The 17724-nt window shown below is 54.6% G+C and overlaps 6 protein-coding genes across 6 annotated transcripts; 2 read left to right on the top strand and 4 right to left on the bottom strand.

Moving 5' to 3' along the window:
• Nucleotides 1–263: 263 nt before the first annotated feature.
• Nucleotides 264–1307, top strand: DICSQDRAFT_146230 (uncharacterized protein; the record flags this gene model as incomplete). The annotated part of the gene is made up of 6 exons (XM_007364561.1): nt 264–371; nt 436–465; nt 515–738; nt 804–1014; nt 1077–1208; nt 1266–1307. The coding sequence occupies 6 exons, from the start codon at nt 264–266 to the stop codon at nt 1305–1307; spliced, it is 747 nt and encodes a 248-aa protein (XP_007364623.1).
• Nucleotides 1308–1517: 210 nt separating this feature from the next.
• DICSQDRAFT_168940 (uncharacterized protein) lies at nt 1518–3443 on the bottom strand (the record flags this gene model as incomplete). Its single annotated transcript, XM_007364560.1, has 10 exons — nt 1518–1624; nt 1677–1930; nt 1984–2666; nt 2748–2805; nt 2859–2864; nt 2934–2956; nt 3013–3138; nt 3192–3230; nt 3294–3329; nt 3390–3443. 10 exons carry the CDS (start codon nt 3441–3443, stop codon nt 1518–1520), a joined length of 1386 nt encoding a protein of 461 aa, XP_007364622.1.
• Nucleotides 3444–3966: 523 nt separating this feature from the next.
• On the top strand, nt 3967–9651 carry DICSQDRAFT_160918 (uncharacterized protein; the record flags this gene model as incomplete). The annotated part of the gene is made up of 15 exons (XM_007364559.1): nt 3967–4116; nt 4192–4321; nt 4406–4643; nt 4696–4717; nt 4765–4959; nt 5014–5697; nt 5750–5803; nt 5857–6656; nt 6710–7137; nt 7189–7276; nt 7334–8477; nt 8528–9059; nt 9111–9232; nt 9288–9389; nt 9439–9651. The coding sequence occupies exons 1-15, from the start codon at nt 3979–3981 to the stop codon at nt 9649–9651; spliced, it is 4890 nt and encodes a 1629-aa protein (XP_007364621.1). The 5' UTR covers nt 3967–3978.
• A 151-nt stretch (nt 9652–9802) lies between these two features.
• DICSQDRAFT_57462 (uncharacterized protein) lies at nt 9803–10788 on the bottom strand (the record flags this gene model as incomplete). Its single annotated transcript, XM_007364558.1, has 4 exons — nt 9803–9913; nt 9961–10029; nt 10085–10418; nt 10478–10788. 4 exons carry the CDS (start codon nt 10786–10788, stop codon nt 9803–9805), a joined length of 825 nt encoding a protein of 274 aa, XP_007364620.1.
• Nucleotides 10789–10894: 106 nt separating this feature from the next.
• DICSQDRAFT_103949 (COG4-domain-containing protein) lies at nt 10895–14781 on the bottom strand (the record flags this gene model as incomplete). Its single annotated transcript, XM_007364557.1, has 16 exons — nt 10895–10940; nt 10996–11160; nt 11213–11368; nt 11424–11639; nt 11695–12080; nt 12128–12259; nt 12311–12412; nt 12470–12649; nt 12700–12870; nt 12918–13193; nt 13255–13467; nt 13524–13697; nt 13752–13957; nt 14007–14238; nt 14294–14419; nt 14479–14781. 12 exons carry the CDS (start codon nt 14779–14781, stop codon nt 11988–11990), a joined length of 2208 nt encoding a protein of 735 aa, XP_007364619.1. The 3' UTR covers nt 10895–10940; nt 10996–11160; nt 11213–11368; nt 11424–11639; nt 11695–11987.
• A 262-nt stretch (nt 14782–15043) lies between these two features.
• DICSQDRAFT_103948 (CMGC/MAPK/ERK protein kinase) lies at nt 15044–17083 on the bottom strand. The gene is made up of 10 exons (XM_007364556.1): nt 16873–17083; nt 16786–16820; nt 16703–16733; nt 16579–16647; nt 16199–16528; nt 16063–16142; nt 15925–16006; nt 15665–15868; nt 15476–15609; nt 15044–15425 (listed from the first exon to the last, which is right to left on the bottom strand). Exons 1-10 carry the CDS (start codon nt 17038–17040, stop codon nt 15245–15247), a joined length of 1314 nt encoding a protein of 437 aa, XP_007364618.1. The 5' UTR covers nt 17041–17083; the 3' UTR covers nt 15044–15244.
• Nucleotides 17084–17724: the final 641 nt, after the last annotated feature.

Genomic DNA, 17724 nt, shown 5'->3' with positions numbered 1-17724 from the left:
CCGCGCGGTTGACCATCAGCCTGATAGCTTCGCAGGGTGATTGTCATGGGTCTTGTGCTATGCAATTTAGTCTTTGGCACTACATACTAGCCTCAACCACACCAATTGCCATTCCGGGCAGAGACACGTTGAGACAGACGCCGGCGGGAACCAGTGACGGCGCGGCCCTTCGCGCGGGCGCCTGTGTGTCGGTCATCGCTCGCGCTGTGCTCAGTCTCGAGTCTTGAGTCTCTCCAGCTGCCCTCGTCTCCCTCTCCGCCGCGATGTTTGCTCTTCGCGCTCTCTCGAGGCATGTCCGGCCTCCTCGCCCATCTACCCCTGCGCGGGCCATCTGCTCCTCTGCCCCCAGGCGTTCCGACGCTCTCTTCGTCGTCTGTATCCTTGTCTTGATTGCCAGCCCTGAACGTGCACGCTCATGTCTTACCCCCATCATAGCACCGTGACACTCCCTACAACAACCCCAAGGTGCGCTCTGTATCGCACCTCTCCTCTTCTATCGCTGAACCCCATGCAGATTCCGTTCGAGTTCTCCCCCGAGAACCTCAAGCGTGCTCAGGAAATCATCTCCCATTACCCTCCCCAGTACAAGAAGGCCGCCGTCATCCCCCTCCTCGACCTTGGCCAGCGCCAGAACAAGGGCTGGACTTCCATCTCCGTCATGAACTATGTCGCCAACCTCCTCGAGATGCCCCCAATGCGCGTCTACGAGGTTGCCACCTTTTACACCATGTTCAACCGGTCAGCTCCCTCCTTTGTTGCTCAATGTCTCTCTACACAACATGTACGAATGACGTCCAATGTAGGGAACCCATTGGCGAACATTTCGTTCAGGTCTGCACTACAACCCCTTGCATGCTCAACGGTGCATACGAGATCCTCGAAACCGTCTGCTCCGAGCTGGGTGGCATCAAGCCTGGGGAGACCACCAAAGACGGCAAGTTCACTGTCATCGAGGTTGAGTGTCAGGGCGCGTGCAGTAACGCGCCAATGATGGTTGTTGGCGACGACTTCTACGTACGTTGCCGCGCACCCTTGTGTAGAAACCCAAGCTTTGACAAATTCTTCTCGGAATACAGGAGGACCTCACGTCAGAGACGACTCGCAAGGTGCTAGCTGCGTTCAAGAAAGGCGAGAAGCCCAAGCCGGGACCCCAGAGCGGCCGTCATACTTCTGAGAATTCTGCCGGCCTCACCGCGCTCACGGAGAAGGTGCGTGTCACTTTCCTTACTCTCATCCCTAGAGGGACTTACATACCTTGTTTCTAGCCTTACGGTCCTGGAGAACACTGCCAGCCCGAGTTCGCTTAGAGTACATATATTCCTGCCTTCTGCCAGCGGTCTTCAAATTAGAGCATTGTCGGACGTCTGATCGAGACAGCCGTCGAGGGGATGGCTGAGGAAGAAGACACATTGAAACATTGTCTGGACGTATGTGCGAGAATCTCAATATGGTATGCAGATGTGCGATGCGGATGGGAATGCGGTTGCAGGGCGTATACTATGCGTGTCTCGTCTTCGTTAGTCGTCGCCTTCGCCATCGTCGTAACCACCCATGCCCTGCCCTCCTTCGGGCAACTTCTCCACCATGAACTCGATCTCCTCCTTGAGGTCCTCACAGTAACGTTCTGTAATGCAAACTTGAGCAGGGGCTTTCTGTCTCAAATCACAAGCACCTACCCAAGGGAAGGTCTGCCGAATCGAGTCCAAAAGGCATCTCAATCTCCTCCGCGATACCCTCAATGCCCATCAGAGTGAACGCCACCACAGTGACGATGGGAATCATGCCCCAGCCAAGCTCCCTGACAAGAGTGAAGGGGAGAGAAAACAAGTATAGGGTCACGCATTGCTTCAGATGGATGCTGTATGAGCGCGGGATCGGCGTGTTGGCGACCCGTTCCATACAGGTCATCATATCAATCATGCCTTGGATGCTACGCAACCAGTCTGAGCAAAAGTCGAGCAAGAAGGAAAGGAAATCGCATACAGGGTATTCATGGCATTCATGCCAGCGGGACCGACGGTCTCGAGGTACCCGTCCCTGCGGAACTTGAACAGTGCATGCGAGAGCTCGTGCGCGATGACCATGGGCAGCGGGGTGCTCAGGCTGTCTGGGTCGGGCGAGAAGTCGATCGTGTGTTGTAAGGAACTCATCAGGGGCGTGGTCGACTTCTGCCCAGGGGCCTTCAGGCGATCCTTGCTCCGCTTGACTCTGACGCGTTTCGTCGCGTCGGCAGTGCTCTGCCGGCCCCTCTCGACGTCGAGGAGCGTGTCCGCCCCAGGCGTGCTCGAACCCGTGTCGAAGCCCTCCGGCGAGTCGCGGCGGACGCTGTACTCCGTTGCGGCGTAGCTGGCGTACCCGGTGGACTTGCCGCTCGTGCCAACGGTAGAATACTTGTAGTCCTTGTTTGGGGGCTGGTAGAGCCCGTTGTAGAGACGAGCGGTGCGGGCGGGGAGGATCCCGGCGTAGTCGTCCCAGTCGAGGCCGTCCTCGCCGCGGAGGTAGTGCTTTACGGCATAGGCGAAGGAGAGGGAGAGTTTGATCGCGTCCACCTTCCTGCGTCGGAGCTGGGCGGGGGTGAGATTGGCGGAAGCGGCCTTGCCGCGCGAGGCGTCGTCTGCCGGGGGCAGGGAGACATTGATCCAGATGAGGCGAGAGAGGTTGCGGACCTGTGGGTGGGAGCGTGGACGTCAGCTGGAAGCAGAGAAGGGCGATGGATGCCATAAGGAGGGGCAAGTGCGGTAACGTACATGAGAAACCATGGTCCCGAAATCTTTGCGTCCTTCCCAGTACCGATCATAGGAAGTGCTAAGAATGGAATTAGACATTGAGCTCTGTCAACGGAGTACAGTGCTACTCACCCATTTCTGTAGATGTGATGGTCGCGTCAGACATGTTGGAGATCGCTTGAACATCATGAGGGTCACACGACTGACCTGAAGACAAGAATCAGGCCCACCTACGGCGCTTGGGGTGAACAAACGCTTCGGGCCTACAGCATATCGAGACACTCACAACCACAGACAGAAGCGGTACAACAGAGTTCGTCAAAGATATGTCCGTGCCGTGCGCCCACAAGTAGGCCGCGGCCGTGGCAAAGATGGTGACGGTCAGGACTGGACCGACGATGCGGGGCACGACCTGTTGTAGGAGGTCAGGATGTAGAAGACATGGCATACGGAGAGAATACGCACGCTTCCTTTGAGGCGGAGCACATCTGGTAACCAAGAGTACTGTACGGCGGGGTTAGCACGGTGGCTTCGGCAGCTGCGAGATAGTGGCTGGGATGGACGCACCTTGCGCAATTTCTGGCGCGTTATGATCTTCGTACCCTACCCACAGAGGCCAAATGAACGACGGTCGCGACCGACGTAGATCGGTGGTAGGCGTACCTTGGGACCTTTGACGGTCACAGTCGAACTCTTGAGGACAGAGATTGAAGCCATCCCGCCGAGCAGTCGTGCAGTCCCGGTCCGGTGCAAGGTCCAAGCTCAAGTGGCGTTTGCGATATGCTGGGACGCGGAGGAGCACAAAGGACTGAAGGAAAGGGACACCAAGCGAGACCACCGCCTAACGGAAGAGTGCTGAGGCGAGGTGAGGAGTGGAGGCACTGTGGAGAGGCCGCTATGGCGGCCAGTACTGCCGGCTCTGAGAGAGCGCCCATAGTGGCTGCTAATCCGTTACGCATGGCGCCCGTCGTTCTCTCTGCCACATCGCCGTCATGCTGCCATTCATCCCCTTGTTAGTCTGGAGTCTAGTAGTAATATATAGTGCATTTCAGTAGCCAGTGTGCTCCATGACAGTCTGCACGCTCGAGAGCGCAGATGAAAGGCTGCCGGGAGGGGAATTGAGAATGCGTGACTGGTTACCGTCACGCTCGATCAGAGTTGTGACGGGCTTAACGGAGGTGATTTCGGGGCAACGTTCCCTACTCAGCTGACGACTTGTTACGACCCATTCCTCCCCGGCCCCCCTCACTCCATGGCCGAAAATATATACAGCAAAGGCACCAGGGTATGGTTCCCTGACAAGGAGCTAGGTTGGATATCCGCCGAGGTCACCACGGTCACCAGGACCGATGATACTGTCAAGCTGGTCTTTGTAGATGAACGCGGAAAGGTCGGTGCTTCTTCCGTGCACCCTCACTTGCTCCTTTCTGAATGCTCATATACTGATGGTGCTCTTTGTATACAGGAGATTAAGGTAGACACCACCGTCAAGGCGATCAAGGATGGCAAGGAGGACCTGCCACCGCTACGAAACCCACCGCTGCTGGAAACCGCTGACGACCTCGCGACCCTCTCTCATTTGAACGAACCTTCAGGTTAGTGTCCACCTCTCTAGGAACCGCTCTCCTGGCTACATACGTTTGTCTCATCGCCGACTCTGTTCGTGTCCTGTCCTGCAGTCCTTCACACAATCCGCAATCGTTACGCCCAACACAGCATCTATACATACTCCGGAATTGTCCTCATCGCCGTCAACCCCTTCCAACGCGTCGCCCTTTATGGCCCGGAAGTCATTCAAGCATATAATGGCCGTCGGAGAGGCGAACTCGAGCCGCATTTGTTCGCTATAGCGGAGGACGCCTACACTGCTATGAGCAGAGATGGCACGGGCCAGACCATCATCGTCTCCGGGGAGAGGTACGCACAGTCCCTGTCGTAAGTTACGTTGCACCTGCTCACGCCGCAACAGTGGTGCCGGCAAGACGGAATCGGTGAGTAGACGTACTCTGCTGCAATGCGGGGGACTCATTCCTTCCAGGCGAAGTACATCATGCGTTACCTCGCGTCCGTGGATCCTCCCGAAAAGAAGAACAAGGCTAGGACCAAAGCTTCGCTTGACGAGTCGAGCGAGGTGGAGCGTCAGATTCTCGCCACCAATCCGGTACTCGAAGCGTTCGGTAATGCGAAGACTACGCGTAACGACAACTCGTCACGTTTTGGGAAGTACATCCAGGTCAGTCATTACAACTATTCATACTTGCTACAAGCATGCTGAGCATGTGCGCAGATCCTGTTCGACGGCGAGCAAGAAATCGTCGGGGCACGCATACGGACGTACCTCCTTGAGCGCTCTCGTGTCGTTTTCCAGCCTTTGACGGAGCGGAACTACCATATCTTCTACCAACTCTGTGCCGGAGCTCCTCTGAAAGAGCGGAAGGATTTGGGTCTCGATACGGATGTCACTAAGTTCCAATACCTCAGCCAGGGCGGTCCCACCTCTACGCCCATTCCCGGGGTGGACGATGAACACGAGTTCCAGGAAACGCAGAAAGCTCTGTCAACAATTGGCATCGGCATCGAGAAGCAGTGGGCCGTCTTCAAGCTCCTTGCTGCTCTTCTCCACCTCGGCAACATCAAGATCACTCAATCACGGACAGACGCGGCAATTGACGACACGGATCCTGCGCTTCAACTGTCGACGCGTTTTCTGGGCATACCTCTCGCCGAATTCAAGAAGTGGACGGTCAAGAAGCAGATCACCACTCGTAACGAAAAGATTGTCACCTCGCTGAATGGCGCACAGGCGACAGTCGTTCGCGACTCTGTCGCGAAGTTCGTCTATGCTTGCCTCTTCGAATGGGTCGTCGCAATCCTTAACGAGAGTTTGGCTGGGGAGAACGGCGAGGCTGCGAATCGAGCGGAGATGTTCATCGGTGTGTTGGATATCTACGGGTTTGAGCATTTTAAGAAGGTCAGTGAGCGCGTCGGGTCTGTTGTTTGTCTGACTGAACCGATATACGTAGAACTCCTTCGAGCAATTTAGTATCAATTACGCGAACGAGAAGCTGCAGCAAGAGGTAGGCACTAACCATACCGACGCGCACGCCGTATTAACATTCTGTCCGCTCAGTTCAACCAGCACGTCTTCAAGCTCGAGCAAGAGGAGTACATCCGTGAGAAGATCAATTGGACATTCATCGATTTCTCCGACAACCAGCCTTGCATCGACGTCATCGAAGGCAAACTTGGTGTTATGGCCCTTCTTGACGAAGAGTCCCGTCTTCCCTCCGGCACAGATCAATCCTTCCTGCAGAAGCTCAACAACCAGTTGGTCAAGCCGGAGAATGCCAAGGTCTTCAAGAAACCCCGCTTTGGCAACTCTGCCTTCACGATTGCTCACTATGCCCTGGATGTCACATACGAAGTGGAGGGTTTCCTAGAGAAGAATCGGGATACTGTACCCGACGAGCACATGGCCCTTCTCCAGGCAACCAAGAACGCATTCTTGAAGGAGGTACTCGACGCTGCGTTTGCCGCGACCAAACCCGCCGACGCCACGCCTCCTTCTCCCACCGTTTCAGATTCCGCCAACACCACCAATAAGCGCGCGTCCCTCATTCCCGATCCTGGCAGGACGTCGCTCATGTCCTCTGCTACGGCGGGTTCTGGTCCAAAGCGTCCCGGTGGTATGGTGAAGAAGCCTACCCAGGCCTCGATCTTCAAGGCATCATTGGTCAACCTGATGGACACTTTGAACGTCACAAATGTCCACTACATCAGGTGCATCAAGCCTAACGAACAGAAGCGCGCTTGGGAGTTCACTCCTCAGCAGGTACTGGGTCAACTTCGTGCTTGTGGTGTCTTGGAGACTATCCGGATCAGTTGCGCTGGTTATCCTTCACGATGGACGTATGAAGAATTTGCCGAGCGGTAAGCACCAGGAGGACACGAGTGGACAAGTTTGTCTCAATGACGTCTGATAGGTACTACATGCTCGTCCATTCTTCTGAATGGGAACCCATGATCAAGAATCTCGAGCTCAAGCCTCTCTGCGCCCGGATTCTTGAGAAGACCATCAACGACCCTGACAAGTATCAGCCAGGCCTTACCAAGATCTTCTTCCGTGCTGGTATGCTTGCAGCACTCGAGTCGTTGCGCTCCAACCGCCTGAACGCGCTCGTCACCATCGTTCAGAAGAACATGCGGCGTAAGATGGCGGTGAAACATTATAGGGCTCTTCGCGAAGCGACGATCAAGATTCAGACCTGGTGGCGCGGTCTCATGGCAAGGCAACTTGTGGAGAAGGTCCGCAAGGATGCTGCCGCGACCCGCCTCCAGCGAGGCATCCGGAGATACCTGCAGCGAAAACGCTTCCTCACTATTCGTACTTCAGTTGTCGCCTTTCAGAGCCGTGAGTAGCCTGATGAGTGCAATCATCGTTGGTACTGATGCTTTGCTCCAGGTGCCCGTGGCCTTCTGGCTCGCCGCAATTTCAAGGACTCAAAGCGGACGTTTGCCGTGGTCACTCTCCAAAGCCTGTTCCGGGGGCTGTGAGTAGACTGACAAGTTCATGATGGCTTTCGCTGACTGTCTCCTCCTGTCTACAGTCTTTGCCGCAGAGCATACAAGAAGGACGTTCGCAGCGTCATTCTTATCCAGTCCTGTATGCGGCGGCGGCTCGCTCGCAAGGAGCTCAAGGCCCTCAAGGCCGAGGCCCGTTCTGTCTCCAAGTTCAAGGAGATCTCTTACAGGCTGGAGAACAAGGTCGTCGAGCTCACTCAAACACTCCAGAAGCGCACCGAAGAGAAGAAGGAGCTGCAGAACAAAGTCACTGCTCTCGAGGCACAGCTATCACAGGCGGTTGCTCGTCACGAAGAGTCGGACGCTCGCGCTAGGCAGATCCAGACTGACCTCACGAACGCCCAATCGGAGTTGTCTCGTAGCCAACAACTCCTGCGGGCAAAGGAGGACGTGGAGCGGAAGCTCGAAGATGCGATCGTCAAGGCCGCAGAGAAAGAGGCTGCCATCCAAAAGTTGACGGAGGAGCTTGCCCAGCAGGCCTCACAACTCGAGTCTCAGCAGAAGCTCATCGACAGTCAGCCTGTTCGGAATGCGGACGACAGCTCCGTCATCCAGACGCTCAAGACCGAGGTCAGTAGCCTCCGGGAACAGCTCAACAGGGCTACTGCTCTCAACGCGCTCACTCGGGGAGTGCGAGCAGAGCCGACTTCTCCTACCTTCGCCCCTGTTCTTCGTCTCGCCGAACCTGGCTCCGGCAATGCTAATGGCTCCAGTCTTGCTTCTGTTCCCCGTCACCAACGGCGACACAGCTCGGCTGGCGTTTATGCTATTCAGCCTTCCGATCACCGTACCTCCCAGGACGAGCTCATGTTCAACGCCAAGAGGAGCCAAGCGTCCAATCCTCGTGCAGTGTCGGTCGCGTACAACGGCGAGGATGGCTTACCGCAGTTCCGCGTGCTCGACCGGTCCAGCCTGTACGATGACCCCGCCGAAGAAAAGATCAGGTTAATGCAGGACATCAAGCGTCTGGACGAGGATGTTTTGGACGGCCTGATCCGTGGGTTGAAGATACCTGCACCGAGCTTGACCAGCCCCGCTGCTGTGAAGGAGATCTTGTTCCCCGCAAACTTGATCAGCCTGATCACCAACGAGATGTGGAAATACGGCCTCATTCCGGAGAGCGAACGGTTCCTTGCGAACGTCATGCAGACTATTCAGTCGCATGTCATGGTAAGCCGCGTCCCTAACTAGCCCTGAAGCGCATTCTGATATTGCTGTAGTCGTTCACCGGTGAGGACGCGATAATCCCTGGCATTTTCTGGCTCTCCAACGTACACGAGATGCTCTCGTTCATCTGCGTGGCCGAGAGCGACATGCTCCAGGGGATTGGTCCTGGCGAGGAGAACGCTGTCCGGCCGTTTGAGTGGGCGGACTACGAACGACTTGTCTCGGTGGTCAAGCACGACTTAGACAGCCTCGAGTACAACATCTATCACACGTGGATGCTCGAGACTAAGAAGCGTTTGTCGAAGATGGTCATTCCTGCGCTCATTGAAAGCCAGTCCTTGCCCGGCTTTACCACGACTGATGGCGGAGGAAGGTTATTCAACCGCCTGTTGAGCTCGAACACCCAACCTGCGTACAGCATGGACGATATCTTGAACTTGCTGAACAAGGTCTGGAGGAGCTTGAAGAGCTACTATATGGAAGAGTCCGTAGTACAGCAAGTCATCACCGAGCTCCTCAAGCTCATTGGTGTGACGAGCTTCAACGACCTTCTCATGAGGCGTAACTTCTCGTCCTGGAAGCGAGGTGAGTGTGCTTGACCCTGAGTCGTCCAACGTCTAGCTGACTCCCTCAAAGCGATGCAAATTCAGTACAACATTACTCGAATCGAGGAATGGTGTAAATCGCACGACATGCCGGAGGGCACTCTACAGCTCGAGCACTTAATGCAGGCCACGAAACTGCTCCAGCTCAAGAAGGTATGTTCTCCATCGAGTTACTGGATTGTGAAGCACGCATTGACTATGGCACTAGTCCACACCTGCGGATCTGGACATCATCTACGATGTCTGCTGGATGCTGACGCCTACGCAAATCCAACGCATGTGCACGAACTACTACGTCGCCGACTATGAGGTCTGTCCTTTCATCGTCATTAGTCTGGCATCTTCAACTGACTTACAAGCAACAGACTCCCATCTCGCCGGAAATTCTTCGCGTTGTTGCCTCACGAGTATCACCCAATGATCGCAACGACCACCTACTCCTTGCACCCGAAACCGAAGAGGTTGGCCCTTACGAGCTTCCCCTCCCTAGAGAGGTTTCTGGACTGGAGACTTACGTCCCCGCATACCTCAATGTCCCTCATCTCCGGAGACTCGCGGCTCTGGTAGCCTAACGAGTTCGTCTCGCTGTCATGTTCATACACTTGTCATATTTGCATGTCTTTTTTGTGCTATGGGATCCAATGTAATGGTATTATACATGTTTTTTCAATCATCCATTCCATTGCCAGCCGTCAACCCGCCGCTATGCATGCCGCTACCTGTTCATCTGGTAAGATGCAGGCATGCACCATCTGGAACCTGGTCTGCCAGTAGTTGATCTGTACGCAAAGTGTTCACTTCATCATCGGATTGCCTCAGTAGAAGTTTCAGAGGCTACACGACATCAGCTACTGTGACCTCTCGTCTGTCAGCCAACGTACTTGTGAGTCGCTGATGGTCAGCTTGAATTGCGCGGCAAGCAGATCAAGGGCTTTGCCTGTCCCTATCGTCTGCTCATGCAGAGTCTAGCGGAGCAGAGGTACTAGATACTGAAGGGGACGACACCTTTGGGAACCAAAATATGCGCTCGGAGGAGGGCACTCCGGCTGGACTGACCCTGACATGCAGTCGTTGATCCATTGACACTGAAGCCGAGGTATCCTTGAGATTTCCAGGTTGGGCCTTGACACGCATCTTAATCACCGCTAGCTGGCGCTGCTGAGCCTCTTTGCGAGAGCTGGGCTTGGGTGCCGAGGACCCGGCATGTGCAGTAGCATTGGCAGCATCCGTCCCAAAGTGCTTGGCCAACAGAGCCTTCGCCGCAGCGTTCTTCTCTGGTACATGTCCTGAGTCAACATCATGGGAGGGAGCACAGGAATGCGAGCTAGGATCCCTGTGCCTATGAAGAGGGAGGGTCTGAGCGTATGCGAGATGGTGTGCTAGTAGGAGAGAACGTACTCGGCGCAGAATGCCTGCTTGCAGCCCGAGCATAGTGCAGGAGAACGATTGGTGGTATCTGACGGGTCTGCAACAAAAGACTCAAGACTTGGCTTGTTGCATGACTGCGCAGCGCAGCGCTGTAACTTGAGAGCGGAGCCGATTGTACTGGGTGCGGCTTGGAGAGATGGACAGTGATGGACGTCTGGAGAGATGTGGTCTTTGCAAAACAATTGCTGGCATGTGCAGCGTATGGGGAGAAAGTCGTTCAAGCTGCATGAAGGAAGGGAGCAATGGGCACCGATCTGTGGGAGAGCGTCGTGCGAGGACATGGTAGGAGGAGACCAAAGGGCATCAGATGCGAGTCGACCAGCGCGGGCTGTCGCACCGTCCCCCGCGTCTCGCTCGACTCGCCACCCGACCATCCCCATCTCACTTCTCTCACTCCTCCACCGACCCTCACTCTTCCAGCATGAATATCATAGTCTGTCGCATTCCATGCTCTGCCCGCACATGCGCTCACCCGACAACCCCCGCAGGAGACCCTCTTTGGTCGTACCGTTACGCCCGCTGAACGGCTGCGCCAGCACCAACGCGCCCTCGCTAAGGCCCAGCGCGAGTTGGATCGGGAACGAACCAAACTCGAGCAACAGGAAAAGAAGCTCATCATGGACATAAAGAAAAGTGCAAAGGCCGGTCAGATGGTGTGAAGCTCGACCTCTCACAATCCCGTGTGAAGCTGAACTCCTCGGACAGAATGCTTGCAAAGTGATGGCGAAAGACCTTGTCCGCACGCGTCGATATGTCCAGAAGTTCTATCAGATGAGGACCCAGCTCCAGGCCGTCGGCTTGAGGATACAAACCCTCCGGAGCAACCAACAGATGGCCGAAGCGATGCGTGGCGCAACTCGCGTATGTCGTCTTCACCGTGCCAGACATGACAGACCCCTCTGAGTCTCTTCTCTAGGCCATGGGAGCCATGAATCGAGGCCTGAACCTCCCACAAATCCAGCGTATCATGATGGAGTTCGAGCGTGAGAGTGCTACTATGGACATGAAGGAGGAGATGATGTCGGACGCCGTCGATGATGTCATGGACGACGACCTTGAGGATGAGGAAGAGGAGGGGGACAAGATATTGAAACAGGTCCTAGACGAGATTGGCGTCGACATATCTCAGCAGGTATATATCATCCTGTTCATCAGGCATGGTCACAAAGTCTGACTGTACCCAATAGCTTGCCGACGCACCAAGCGGACTTGCGATCTCTTCATCGCTCACGGAGCCACGACAAGCAGTTGCGCTTGGTGGGCCATCTGGAGGAGCACCGCCTAGTGGCAGCGGTAGCAAGGACAGCGGGGCCGACGACATGTCCGATGAAGATGCTCTACAAGCTAGGCTGGACGCTTTGCGAAGAGGATGATGGGTTACGCAGTCATGGACGTTACTTAGTTTTGGGAGATGCAGGTATCAATTCCAATGACGGTATGTAGAGTAGCGGATCGATCGTTGTACATGTCACATCTTCAGCTATACCCTGAGACTAGCTACTGAGCGAGCTTCCTGTTGACTGAGCTGCCATGAGATTCCAGATCCGTTGTAGAACTCGTCAACATCCTCTTCCTGTAGCAGAGTTAGCGTGGTGTAAAAGCGGAAGTCTTTGCACATACAGAGTCCAAATTGAGCAGAATGGCGATTTGCTGCAATCGCACAAACTTCTCTCTGATATCGCCGAAGACGGTTTGAGATGAGAGGTACGCCATGACTGCGCGCAAGTCGTGGTCGAAGCGGATCGCACCGAGCTAGACATAGAAGGTCAGAAGTGAAATGTGCAGCTACTGCACTTCCCTCACCTCGCTGTACCTCAAGCTGGTAACAAACTTTTCCCATGGGCGTACAAGCACGTCCAGAGCGAGGCCAAAGAACAACCTGAAGTTGCTCTCGGTGAAAGTGTCCTGCAGATCGTACTGTTAACCAGCTTCTGTGGGAATGAACAGGACCACATCATGTACCTTGTAGCCTTCGATCAAAGCCTCCCAGGCTTTGACAAATCGTTTTCGAACAGTGTCTTGTAGTTCCGCTGCAGCATAGGCGTCTTCGTCTAGGACATACGTAACATCTCTGTATATATCGACTGTGAACGTGCGTAGCTTAGGACGGAGAAGTTGATTGAACAACTGCTCGACCCCAGCCTGGCGAAACGATCAGCAGTGCAGGAGGACGCACGCTAACCCTAACTCACCCGCAGTGTTGAACGGTACTTGGGTACAAGGCTCATGAAAGAAGAGAGACTGCCTTTAACGGTCTCCACCTCACTCTCTAAGAAATGTTGCGATATTGAGACAGATTGAGATACGTCTTTCACAAGGCGTTCCATATGTGAAGCTGATATTTCCAAGTCGTTCAACAAGATCTGTCATATTATGAGGAAGATGGACAAGGGATGGAAAGGGCACATACAATGAAAGCCTGTCGATTCTCCCGTTCCACCTTGTCGCCACGCGCGCCAGGTCCAGCTGCTCCGCCTTTGTAGACGTTGTCGAGTTTGAGCTTAATCACGCGGGCATAGTCCTTGTCCATAACATCACGAAGGAGATCAGACGTTCGCACAACCGTTGTCACAGATGCAGTGGAGAGCATTCTCAACACGACCGACTTCAAGATATAGAATGCGTCGTCAGGCGTCGTGGTCGACATGGGCTGTTGCGAAGGATCGTGTGTCGATAGCCTGTGAGCCTGACCAAAGCGAGCGCGATCAAATTCCTGCTCTAGGTCGTGTGATGCGCGGGAGTCCCACCTTGTCTATGACGGACCTGGCGTACCAGACCTCCATAGGGGTGTAGTACGTTGCTAACATATCTTCAAACAATCGATTTGCAAGCGACTTCTCCAGGACCTGTACGCCATTGAGAGCTTCTGGGTGTTGATCTTCCACGCTGCCGTCTCGCGGCTGAGGCTGTCTAGATCCAGCGGGGTCTGCCTCGCTGCCCGCTTCGGTATCTGACTCTTCCTGGAGCGCACAGGTTAACAACGGACTTGGTAGGATATCGGAAAAGGACTAGTAACCTGGAGTCGATCGTGCAGGAACTTACGGAACAGGCCCCATCGGCCACTCATGCTAGCTGCCTCTGTCAGTACTTTGTCAACCTCGCGGGGGTCCAGCGACTCCTCATCGGCGTTAGGGGAGGTTGAATGCTTCTGAACAGTGGCAGATATTGGAGAAGCTGCAAGCTCGGATAGCTAGACTTGCCGTAAGAATAGTCGATAAGTCTGCAAAGTTGTAGAGGGGCGGACCTTGCGTTTCATTGACCTTTCTTCCTCCCATCCTTCGAGTAGGTCCTTCGCTACGCGGTCCGCTTCCTGCAGCAAGCGATCCAGAACGAGGCCCATCTTGCCCGGACCGTAGTATTTCTCAACAACAGGCTGGTGTTGATCCACAATGAGCGCGATGCTCTCGAACAAGGCCGTTAGGGCGGTGATATAGTACAGAGGAGATGACGCTATGGACGTGAGCAAAAGAGAGAAATTGGGCGTGGAATGGAAACATACTCTTTGCAGAAGCGGGTGCGCGCACCTTGACGAGGTCGACTACAAAGGAGGCATACGCTTGGAGGCCCTCAGCCTCCCAACCAATGGCTGGGAACAATCTGAAGAAGCGACTGGTCGTTGTCGCATCGCGAGCTGTCGATGCCCTCTCGAACTCGCGTTGGAAGACTGCAAGAAGTTGCTCGCGGGCAGCTTGCAACGTCTGTGCCGGAGGAAGAGGATTTTCTGCTGTAGGCTAACGATAGTCAGGCGGTCGGCATCAACTGGGCGGAGACGAATGGAGAACGTACGACAGCAGTACCAGCAAACGGCCCAGAGATCACATCAGCAGGTAGGGACATGGCTCTTGCACAATGTCGGGTTGCAGACTCCCAATCATGTTGCTCGATGGAGCTCTGCAACGCGGCAAGAGAGGACTGTGCATTGCGATGGATTCTGAGCCTGCGAGCATGGAACCAAAGTTGGTGTCACGTACCTTGAGCTCAATGATTTGGCTGACTCGCTCCGAGGCTTCGCGTACCCTCTTCATCTCCTCATCTAGAGACTTGACCCGTCCTCCAACGTCTTGAGCGGTGCGCGCCGTGTACGAGACATTTTGGTCAAGCAAACGAGTTACTTCGGCTAAGGCGTCGAGTTGTGGGCCTAAGGATTGTAGCTTGCTCAAAGATGCAGAGATAGGTTCCGAGTCAGCCAAAGCGTCGAGTTGTGGGCTTAGGGATTGTAGCTTGCTCAGAGAAGCAGAAATAGATTCCGAGTCGGCGTGAGGCCAGGTATACATGCGTAGGTCTGGTTGTCAATAGAACGTTTTAGCACGGTGTAATTACCACCAAGTTCAGAACCGAAGTGGGGCATTTCGTAGCCTTGGCGCTTCACGGCGCTCCCTCTCCGTAGCCCACCGCAAATCCAGCCTTGCGACTCAGGTGCACTATGAACGTTTGAACGTTCATGCACATGCATGGTTCGTGGCGGAGGCTGATACGTTCTAATGTAGGTCGACTCCCAATTTTGTCAAATCCCCAGCGTCTCTGCTCGTGTTATTCAGTCGCGCACTAATGAATTACTGGTCAAGTGCAAGGTATACGTCTACATATCCAGATACAACAGCTCGAAACCAAGCGAGGATCGACATATCCTATACGTCCAGGAACCGAATCTTACAACCTCAGACTCAACCGCTTACCCGCCGACGTGGATCGTTCTACCGGACCTTGCCGTAGTCGTATGCAATATGCAGCTGGGGTTCATCTGCGTATGTGTGTGCTGGCCAATTCACGCTCCAGTTCCGCGCTTGGGTCATCGAGAATCGGACTTCCCGGCCGCGCCTCGCTCTTTCCGCCGGTGTAGTGCGACGTGGCACCATTGGAGGGGGCTTGATCTGTCACAGGCGAGTTGAGGATCTCGTCGCGGGTTGGCACCGGAAGACTGAGACTACATTAGACGGGCTACGAAGGAGCTTAGGAAACCTGACGAACCTCTCTTGTCTACGGATCTGACCTGCCGCACGCGCTTGGGCACGCACTTCAGCACGGAAAGCGTGGACCTCTTCGACGATCAGGCGCTTCATCCCCTCAATAGAGTCCTCCTCCTCGAAGCCGAAATCGAATGGCTGTGAGACATGAGTAAGTCAGGGCTATGAACCGATTGACGGTAAGTTCGCTTACCGAGGCGCAGACAGGCTCGTCGGCCGGGTCGTGCCAAACGGCAAGATATGGATGGTTCAATGCTTGCTCGCAAGTGATACGCTTGGCCGGGTCGAAGTGGAGGAGCTGTGACAAGAGATCAATCGCGAGAGGGTTTGCACGGGGGAATAGCGTCGCGAAAGGCACGCGAGGTTTTATGGGAAGAGAACGAATGTAGTCTTGGGCCTACGCGATGACATGTGAGTTTTCAATAGGAGGTGCAGCGCCGGAAAGATATTTACGCGAGGAGAACCGACACGACGCAGCGTATCTTCCGAAGGCGTACCGAGATAATGTAAGATCTGGTTTAGTTGGTCGACATAGCTATCGATGCGAGCGGTCAGATCGAACCGCCTTCATGAAATCTTGCGATAACTTACTCCCGTCCCTTGAAGATCGGTTTTCCTGCGAGCAGCTCCGCGAGAATGCAGCCCACAGACCACACGTCGATGGCAGGACCCTACCATACAGCGTGAAATTGTGATCGAGGAATCTGAGAAGCCATTGACAACTTACGTAGTTCGCAAAGCTCAACATGATCTCGGGGGCACGGTACCAGCGAGTGGCAACATACTCAGTCATGAAACCTTGGTTCGCGGTACCGCGAGCATTGTTGTTACCGCCGCTGGGACTATATCCACGCGCCAAGCCAAAGTCGCAGATCTTGAGTTCGCAATCAGCGTTGACAAGTAGATTCCCGGGTTTTAAATCGCGGTGCAGCACGTTGGCAGAGTGGATGTACTTCAGCCCACAGAGGGTTTGGTATATGAAGGACTGGAAGTGCGCATCCGACAACGGTTGTTGAGAGCGGATGATGGCATGAAGGTCAGCCTCCATGAGCTCTTCCTGTGGGACGTTCAGGGCCCTGGTCTGCTATAGAAGAGTTAATCGCTTACGTAGAGGTAGACTTCGTCGAAGTTGCCGTCAGGGTGGAAGACGATGTCCATGTCGTATAAGAGAGTAATCTGACAGGGAGCATTTGTTGGCGGGAGTGATCACGATATGGTAGGAACCGCTAACGTTTTTGTGGCCACGGAAATGGTGCAGTAGCCTGAGGGAATATTAACGATCGATCTATGTGTACAAGGCTGGAAGTAGCATACTTGATCTCACGCAGGCATCGTTTAGTGAGGATTCTCTGAGCCATTCTGCTGTTAGCAAGCGTCTGGGACGACGTTGGGATAACAGACCTTGGTGTTGATGTTGGTTATTTTCTTAATTGCGCATCCTTCTCCAGACCGACGATGCTTGGCCGCGACTACGCATCCATACGCACCCTGGCCTAACTCCTTGACGAACTGATACTCCGAGTCGACGATAAACGTGGAATTGAGAGCGATGAAAGAGTGTCGCTGCATTACTGCCTGAGCTTTCAAGTGTAAGGTGAGATGAGAGGAGGACGGGTATTAGAGGAGGCTTTGTCTGAGCACTGCCAGAAGACCCTCGATCGATGAGGCGCTGCTATGCTCGTCCCCTGCCGAGATCCGCTGATATCGATCCTAGCACCCGAACCGGCTGGTCCCATCGTGAAGCGCCAGGTCATGGCAACAGGCCGTGCTCAATCCTTGAGGCCACCGGTCGCTGGAGACATGATGCGGGTCGATGGGCTAGCCGAGACTAGCCGCTCGATTCGTCTTTGAAAGCTCTGCAGCGATGCTAGCACTGGTCCTTCCACACAAAGTCCCTCGACATTGGTGTCAATCGACGCAGACGGCTCTCCTCTTTGATACACTCGACAGTCAGGTTTTTCGCTGCCTTGGTGAGAGCGGTAGGCCCATAATATGGGAAGGAACGTGAAGCCCAACATCGCTCGCTTGCCAAATGCGGGGCACTCGGCTACAGTGATCAAGCCGACGTTAGCCGAGACCCGATATGGGTAATTGACATCTACAGTGCTTTGCAAAAAAGATTGCAGTGCGAAGCGCGCAAAATCCTGTTTGCCTCTGTTTGCTCACCCGGGGAAACGCCCGCAATGCCGGGAGCCTCTTTGCAGCATGGTCGATTGTTCAGCTACAACCCTACCGAGTATATGCAGAAAGTTA

This window comes from Dichomitus squalens, assembly GCF_000275845.1.
Source record: "Dichomitus squalens LYAD-421 SS1 unplaced genomic scaffold DICSQscaffold_9, whole genome shotgun sequence".
In the NCBI taxonomy this organism is placed as follows: Eukaryota; Fungi; Basidiomycota; class Agaricomycetes; order Polyporales; family Polyporaceae; genus Dichomitus; species Dichomitus squalens.
This window is presented reverse-complemented; position numbering and strand designations above follow the sequence as displayed.